Source organism: Elephantulus edwardii, unplaced genomic scaffold (assembly GCF_000299155.1).
Source record: "Elephantulus edwardii isolate Elephantulus edwardi_28Jun2011 unplaced genomic scaffold, EleEdw1.0 scaffold00254, whole genome shotgun sequence".
NCBI lineage: Eukaryota > Metazoa > Chordata > Mammalia > Macroscelidea > Macroscelididae > Elephantulus > Elephantulus edwardii.
In genome coordinates this window covers 3,323,187-3,332,465 of record NW_006400004.1, presented here as the reverse complement: position 1 = coordinate 3,332,465, position 9,279 = coordinate 3,323,187, and the positions used below count along the sequence as shown (strand labels likewise).

The following is a 9,279-nucleotide window of genomic DNA, read 5'->3' as shown; positions in this document are numbered from 1 at the left end:
TATGCATATAAAATTGTGGTTTGTTTTCTTGTCTGCTTCTTTCTAGTGTATGTAGCCTTTATCTTACCAGCAGCAATTTTAATTTTACTGCTGTATGTTCATTAGTTTAGAACAATGCCTTACATAGTAGTAGGAATTTAATAAATTTGCATGCATGACTATTTGATTTTTAAAAAAACAAACTATCTTTACGTAAGTAAACCAGAATTAATATCCTATGCAAGCTCTGTGTTCAGAGACTAGGAAACTCTTTTGGCCTGGACCATGGGAGTTGCACTGCTAACCGAAAGACCTCTTTGGCAATTCGAATCCGCCAGCAGCTTCAAGGGTGAAAGATGGCTAGTATACTTCTGTGCGATCTCCATCGTGGAAAACCGAAACTAGAGTCAGCTGTAAGTCATTTCAGTGTCAATGAGAGAGTGCACCCACAGTTAAAAATTCTTTCTCACATTAAGAACAAGAAGAAAAGATAGAATTTTTATGTTGTTTAAGGTCTTGGGACTTTAGTTGTTACTCAGATTTTAGTGGGTGGAAGTAAATAGTTAATCACTTGCTCTTTATACCATATATTCTTTTTTTTTATACCATATATTCTTACAGCATTCAACAGGGATATGATGTAAGACATTGCTGAGAAATTTTATTCTGACTAACATTTTTTCTGTAAGTGAAGAATAAGAAATCAAGTTGCCTTCCCTCAATAACTGATCTATAAAAAGAAATCTCTACACAGCTGAACCGTTTCGTTTTCCTTATGTTCTGTAATGGTGAATGCTGAGATACAACAGATTGCCATCCTACCAGAAAAGAAGAAGGTGGTTTCTTTTTTAAGTTGCTGTTTTTTCACTATTAACATTTATTTCAAGTTGCCATTCAGTGCTTGGAGACCGTTTTTAAGATCAGCTCTGAGGATACACACCTTGCAGTTTCACAGCCTTTGACAGAAATGTTCACGAATTCCATCTGTAAGGTAAGCTGTCATTGTTTTCCCCTCAGTGCCTATTTTAAGGATAGGTCAGATTTTATATTGTGTTGTGATGTAATTGAGGGGCCTTTAAGTAATCTTCTTCCGGGGTATGTGCCAGATAGACCATATGGGTGCCATTTGGGAGATCAAAAGACATCTTTCCGTGCACATTAGATTTTTTTATTAGTAGAGCTATTCTCATCCTTTTATATTTAATAATATGTCTTAGTTGACTTGTAAGTCTTGAATATTTTTAGCATTCTGTATCTGAACTAACATTTTCCTACAGTGTGAAATAAAAGTTAAAAATAAATTTTAATATCTAGAAAGCACCAGGCAGAAATTTGGTTTATCAGCAATTGGATCATCATTTCTGACACAGATTTCATAAAATTTGAAAGATGGTTATCAATGTACAAAACCAAGACTAAACCTCAGGTTTTCAGATGCCTGTTTACGTTATCTGTGAGCCTCGGTGGAAAACGTGATCATAAGATTGGATCTTATTTTTTTTTTAAATTTTTCAGATTGCATTTGGTGCCTCACAAATTCCTGTTACTTTTTCTAGTCTTGTTTTTAAGCTTCAGCCTAAAATTCAGGAGTGAAGCTGAAATTTGTACTGTGTGTTTTAACCTGGATTGGACATTACTAAAAATACCACATTTGACTATATTCTCTAGGCATTTTTTTATATTGGCTTGTGGGAAGCTGGGTCAAACGAGGAGCCTTAAATTCCATTCCTAACGTAGGCACAAACACTATTGGAATTATTCTTGTCCTGTACCTGCCATATGGCTTTGCTGTCTTGGAAAGTACACTTCATAATCATAGTCACCATACTGATAATGTTGTTGATTGCCTTTGAGTCGAGCACAACTCATAGCAACCCTATGAACAAAAGGCCTGAAGTTCCTCTACAACTATTAACAATTATCAAAGTTCATTGAGTTTCAGGAGGCATCTTGTTTAGGAAGTGGATGCCACTCCTGCTTCCAAACCTGTCATAGTATGTTATTGCTTATAATGTTAGGGGTCATCAAGTCAAGTACAACTATAGCAACCCTATGATCTATGGTCTGAACACTGCCCTGTTCTGTATCATCCTCAGTGTCTCTGACATCCTTGAGCCCATTACTGCAGTTGAGGGTCTTTTTCTCTTTCACTGACCCTCTACTTTTCTAAGCAAGAAGTTTTTTTAAGGAATAACCCATCCTAACAATATGCTCAAAGTATGTGAGATGAAACATTACCATTCTTGCCTTTATACGGAACACTCTAGTTGCACTTTCTCCAAGACATATATCCATTTTTTTTACAATTCATGGGATGTTTGGTACATTTCTCCAACACCACAACTCAAAGACATTAGTTCTTCTGTCACCTTATTCATTGTCCAATACCAGAGCTCAAAGACATCGATTCTCCTTCTCTCCTATTTATTGTCAAGTTCTCGGATGAATAGCAAGTGATTGAAGAGACTATGGTTTGAATTAGGTGTACCTTAGTATTTAAACTGACATAATTGCTCCTCAGTACTTTGGAGACAAAAGTCTGACAGCAGACTTTTTCAGTGCAGTATGTCTTTTGATTTCTTGACAACTGGTCCAAAGCTTCTTGATTGTGGATCCAAGTAAGATGAAATAATTGATAATTTAAATCTTTTCTCCAACTGTCATCATGTTGTCTGTCTATCCAGTGTTGAGGATTTCTGTCTCCTTGATGTTGAGATGTAATCCATTGATGGCTGTAGTCTCTGAACTTCTGCAGCAAATGTTTCAAGTCTTCCTCATTTTCAGCAAGCAAGATTGTGTCATTTGCATAATGTAGGTTGTTGATGAGTCTTCCTCTGAGCCTGCTGCCACAATCCTCCTCATAAAGTCCAGCCTCCCAAATGATTTCTTCTTTATACAGTGCAGCTTCTCAAATTATGTGCTCAGCCTACAGATTGAGTAGGTATTTTATATCTCTCAGGTTTGTATAAACTTGCTTGTTTATCATTTGCCCTGGTTAGTGCAGCACTTGTCTGACAGTTTGCTGTACAGGGTAACTTGTGGTAAACTTATGATGCTGGAAGCTATGCCACTGTTCTATTTCAAATGCCAGCAGGGTCACCTATGGTTACAGCTTCAGCAGACCTCCAAGATTAAGACAGCAGAAAGCAAGATTGGTCATCTATTGAAATAACAGGCCTTTGAAAACCCTATGAACAGCTGTTGTTGTTTTTAAGTGCCATCCAGTCATTCCTAGATTTCATTTATCCCTAGTTGCAGCTTCCAAATCAGTGCTCTCTCAAGGTATATTGACACAGCAGCCAAGTTCATTGGGGCTGGGGCTGCTACGATTGGAGTGCTGGCTCTGGAGCTGCAATTGGGACTGTGTTTGGAGCCTCATCATTGGTTATACCAGGAATTCTTCTCCTACGCCATTCTGGGCTTTGCCCTCTAAGAGGCCGTGGGCCTCTTTTGCCTGATGGTGTCCTTTCTGATCCTCTTCACCATGTGAAGGAGCCGTCTCCACCTCCCATAGTTTGTTGGTTTTCTTCCCCCCTTCCCCACCGCCCTATGTCTCGTCTACCCTATGTGACTTCCGGGCAGCTTGGGGAAAGTGATTGGCTCAGGGTTTGATTGATGAAAGATAAATAAATACTGTTAATAAGATTAAAAAAAATAAAAATCACCCACCTTTGGCTTGGTAGCATCACTTTCTGTCCACTAGGCCAACAGAGCTCTCTCTGTGTTGCTGTTGTTAAGTGCCGTCAAGTCATAGACGACTCATAGCAACCCTTTGAATGAAAGACCTGAACACTTGTATAACTTTTCATCGTTTCTCCAAATTCATAAAGTTTCCAGGAGCAAGCTATTTTGGAAGTGGCTGCCACTCCTTCCAAGCTTGTTTTACTCGGGGAGCTCCAGCGAACACTGTGCACCACGGGTAACCATTATGACATTTGACACATCAGTGTCACAGTGTTTAGCATTACAGCAACAGTAGAGGAACATGCAATTTAGAACCTCTGAAAACCCACTGGAGGGTCAGGTATGAGTCAATTCCAACTCGACAGTATGCAGCAACAACGTACTTAGAAAAAGAATAATGCAGTTACACATTAATTTACCTAACAGATAAATTCTGATTGGAAAAAGTCTGAGAAGATAGTGCTATATCTCTCTGTGTTCCTCATCAAGGAATTCCCTTTTCCTTTTGTTCAGTTAGGAGCCTGTAGTTCTCTCATTCTCTGGGCTTGTGGAATTTGTTGTTGCTGTCAGGTGCTATTGAGTCGGCCACAGCTCATTTCAACTTTATGAACAGATGTCATTCTTGCCCCACTCTGCACCATCCTCCTGATCTCCAGAGTGTTCGAACCCTTTGTTGAAGTCACTGTCAGGGTCTTTCTTTCTCTGAGCTCCACCTTTCCCAGCCTGATTTATTTTTCCAAGAATTAACCCCTTCTGCCAACATGCCCAACCAAACAACATACCTAACATACATGAGAGGCAGTTTCACTTTCTTGGTCCTGTCATGTGCCAAGTTGGAACACACCTCTAGCTGACCTTGCAGTGGGTTATCAGAGGCAGTAAATCACTCGAGAGGAAACTGCCCATCCTTCTTCCACAGAACAGCTGATGGATTCTAACCTTGTGCCTTTTGGGATTGTAGCACAGATTCTTACCACTGAGCCCACACTGGAAGGGGTGCCTAAAGGAAGCACTACTGTTGCACTTCTTCCAAGACAGATTTGTTTGTTCTTTTGCCAGTGCATAGAATATTCAGTACTCTTTGCTAGTACCACAGTTCAAAGACATCAGTTCTGAGCTCTGGTGGCCTAGTGGCAAGAAGCTGCACTGCAATCCCAGAGGTACGCGGTTCAAATCCACCAGATGCTCTGCTGGAGAAGGAGGAACAATCGCCTCCTGTACCAACCAGCCAGACCAGATTTGACGGTACACACATCAAAAGAAATAATAAAGGCATCAGTTCTTCTTTGGTAAGCCTTTGTAATTGAAAATCGTTTGAGTTCAGGTGCACCTTAGTTTTTAAACTGACATCCTTGCACTTTGCAGAGGTCCTTGATGGCAGGTTTCCCCAGTGCAACATGTCTTTTGATTTCTTGACTATGTAATTGTTGTTGTTAGGTGCCATTGAATTGAGTACAATTCATAGCAAACCTATGAACAAAAGATCTGAGCTCTGTCCTATCCTGTGCCACCTTTACACTTCCTAACATACTAGAACCCATTGAAGCTGTCACCTTGTCAGTCCACCTGGTTGAGTGTCTTCCTGTCCTTCACCATCATCTACTCTTCCCAACATCGTGTCCTTCTCCAAGGAATAGCACCTCCGAGCAACATGTCCAAAGTATGTGAGGCTAAGTCTCATCATTCTTGTCTCCAAAGAGCACTCCAGCTGCACCTTCCCCAAGAAATATCTGTTCATTCTCTTGACCGTCCATGGGATGTTCAGTGCTCTTCTCTAACACCACAGTTCAAAGGTGTCAATTATATTACTGTTATATGTATTACTTTCTCAGCTCTCAGATGCATAGTTAAGTGATTGGAAAGGCCTGTGGCCTGAATAAGACACACTTAGTCCTCACTGGTATAAGTAGAAGACCCTATTTTAATGGCTAGATATAAATATGACTGGCTGAAGTGTGCCATCCTTACTCTTAACTGTCCAAAGTCTTGTGCTTAAGGCATCATTTGAGTTTGTTTACTGTTAAGCTGCTGTCATCATTGATATACTAGTGAAGAGATTAAACCTTTGCTTTCTTTCCAAGAAGCTCAAAGTTCCTTTTATACCCTTTTCGAATAAAGCTCTGTTTTTCTCCTTTATCTTTCTGCTTGCGTATAATCATCTGACATTGGATACCTCCTGTTTTCTTAACATGGTTTCTTGAAACTCGTTCCACAGTGTATTGTGATAGTGTTATTTGTGGCAGCATCATTATTTAGTATAATCTTACAGGTCTGACTTCATTACTTATGTGTTTGTTAGAATATGGCACAGAAATTCTAAAATTTGTGTGAAATAGCCTCAAGATTGTTGTAAAGAAATTATTTGTCTCACTAAGTGTGCTTGGTTGATAAACAGGTCATTTTATTTTAGGATACTTCTTTCCTGTTCTTCCTTTCCCAGTTCAGTTTTGTATACTAAATGGACTCATTTCATTTATTTAGCTAGCAGCACAGCTCTCTACACTATGCCACCAAAGCTCCCTCATTCCGTTTGTTTAGAGTAGATAATATTCTCCCTATATTGGTACTCTATAAAATATGAGAATTGTTTTCAAAGTTATAGATTTGTGGTAATTTCATTTAAATAAATTCAGAGTCATTGGAAGACAGAATATATTAGGATCTAATTTTCAGTATTGTCAGTTTTCTAACCTAAGTCACTTTTCCCCTCCCGTACATAAACTCTGTTTGGGTTTATGGAAAGAATTGAAATAGAAGAAACTCTTAAAGTAAATGCTAAAGGATGGTAATGTGTGTCAAAACTATAATTACATCCAGAGTTTCTTAGTTATCTATTACTGTTATAACATGTATCACAAGTTAATGGCTTTCACAAACTATTTTCTCAATGTTTGTGGGGCCTTACCCAAAGCACCAGCTTTAGGAGACGGCTTTCTTTCACTGTTGACTCTTGAGCTCTTTACTTTTTGCTTCCTGCTTCTTAGAAGGTTTCCAAGTATCATGGCATCAGTCTAACGCCGTTATTTCTTTTTTAACTTGCTTGTTTAATCTCCTGTCTCAAAAGAGACTCACTGAAAATATGCTGTACATTGATACTGCCTCATTAAAACATTAAGACAACTTATTTCTAAGTGGGATTCTAACTACTGGCATATTGTTGTTGTTGATTGCTGTTGAGTCAGGCTCGACTCATAGCCACCCTATGAACAAAAGACCTGAAGCCTTTTGATAACTATTGTTTCTCTAAGTTCATAGAGTTTCCAGAGTCATGTTGTTTAGGAAATGGATGACAGGATTTACGACACGTATATTTTTTGGGGGGACAGACACAAAAGAATGAGTAGTCCTATTGTTAGGTACCCTCAAGTTGACCTAACAGTGACATTATTTATGTACAACAACCCAAGGTACACAAGAAATTGTTTACCTTGCCCCATTCCATGGCATCCTCACAGTCTCTGCTGTGCTAAGGCCTATAATTGCTTACACTATGCCAGTCAGTTTATCTTGTTGAGAATCTTCCTCTCCTTTGCAGACTCTCTACTTTTCCAAGCATGATGCCCTCTTCCATGACTGGCCCCTTTTGATAACATGCTCGCTCAAAGTATGTGAGAAGTCTATCTACTCTTGCTCCTAAAGAGCACCCTGGTTGCACTTTCTTGAAGACAGATTTGTTTGTTCTGTTGGCAATCTATGCTATAGACAGTATTCTTCTCAAACATCACAATTCAAAGACACCAATTGTTCTTTGAGCTTTCTCGATCACTGTTCAGTTTTTACATGCCTACAAAGCAATTGAATATATCATGGCTTAGGTCAAGTGCACCTTAGTCAAAAGTGACACCATTGCTCTTTATCCCTTTAAAGAGGACCTTGGCAGGAGATTTGCTCAGTGCACTGTTGTTGTTGTTGTTGTTAAGTACTGTCGAGTCGCAGGCGACTCATGGCCACCCTATGAAGGAGAGTCCTCAACGCTTGGGTGTCTCTCATCCTCTCTCCAGGTTCACAGGGTTTCCGGAGGCAAGCTATTATGGAAGTGGATGCCACTCCTCCTTCCAAGCTTGTTTTAATCGGGGAGCTCCACCCCACTCTGTGTCCGCATTGGGTAACCAACCATTAACACATTTGACACATCAGTGTCACAGTGTTCAGCCTCACAGCAACTACAAGTTATTGCTGTACAGCAACTTGTACACCAAGGCTATACGACCTAGAGAAATGTCTGAACAAAAACAATGAAAGACTGACCTGAGGGCCAAAGGCCCGAAGGCCCTTCAGTGTCTTACCAACCCAGCATACCCAAATGCTGGCAAAGTCCTTCTGCCAGACCCCCAGTTCATCTAGCAAGTGTGCTCTGCCGACTACCACGTGGGGCCAGAAGAACCCCAAAATTGCCCTGAGCCCTCAAAACGGCCATGCCTCAAGAAGGCAGAGTCCAGATTCAGCTACAGTGCACTACATTGTTTAATTTCTTGACTGTTAGCTCCATGAGTATTGATTGTGGATTCTAGTAAAATGAAGTCCTAGTTATTTTTAACTGATAATACTGATTTGCATTTTATTTGTTCCTATAATTTTCTGTACCACTAGTTTATAGATACAGATGTTTTTAATTGTGATTTTAATGGAAGTTTACAGAAAGGTTGGGCTTTCATTCATTCATTGATGCATATTTGCTTACTCTCCTCCTCTCCCTTCCCCAATTCCCTTTGTACTGCACATCTTGCTCATTTGTTAATAGTCTTACATAAAATGCCTTATCATGCATTCCTTTCATTCCTTTATTTAATCTTTTCCAATGCAGTGTTCATTATTCATCTACACTTTCCCTATCCTTCCCCAATAAAGGACATTTTAAAAAATTATAAAAACTTTATGCTTTATCAGTTGTTTTTGTGCTTATGATTATTTATATGGAACAAGAATATTTCCAATTTTTTATCATTAGTTTTATTTAAAATTTTATCAAGAGAAATATAATGGTAGATATGTTTTAAATACACTGAATTGGCATAATACAACAAGTTATGATTTATTCATAGTTATATTTTATATGTGAATATTAGACTCAAATTTATTTCATGCTTGGTTTTAGGGAAAATTTCTTAAAAGTTTAAAAGTAAAAAAAACCAAACCACCAAACCATACCTACTGTACCCAATACCATTGAAGATATTTTAATTTTTTTGTGAACACTTTTTGTTTAAATGTTATTAATGCAAAAGAAGTTTGAGTTGATAGAACTCTCTGAAAAGTAGAGATTTTATATTTTTCCCTCTGTCCATTCTTTTATTTTTAATAAAGTTTTTATTTTGTACTAGTTTACTTACAAAGTTTATATACATTGTTTTTCACACCAGATCTTTCCCATTTTCTTTACCCACCATTCCCTCACCTATCAGATTGTACAGCCCTATGATTATCACCCTGCCCATCTCACCTCCACCGATCCTAATGCCACGCTTCTCCTCATAGAGCCCAGCCTCTCGGATAATCTGCTCTGCATCCAGGTTGAGAAGGTATGGAGATAGGACACATCCCTGGCGTACACCCTTCCCAATTTTGAACCGTTCAGTGTTGCCCTGCTCTGTTCTGACGACTGCCTCTTGGTCCAAG

At 39.0% G+C, this 9,279-nt stretch overlaps 1 protein-coding gene across 1 annotated transcript in view; it reads left to right on the top strand.

The window, feature by feature from the left end:
- The window catches only part of SGTB (small glutamine-rich tetratricopeptide repeat (TPR)-containing, beta), a 75,621-nt gene that overhangs the window by 16,701 nt on the left and 49,641 nt on the right, over window positions 1-9,279 (top strand). Inside the window, exon 2 of the mRNA XM_006899373.1 lies at window positions 867-970. Within this exon, the coding sequence (XP_006899435.1) occupies window positions 867-970 (104 nt within the window). The remainder of the gene's footprint in view (window positions 1-866; window positions 971-9,279) is intronic.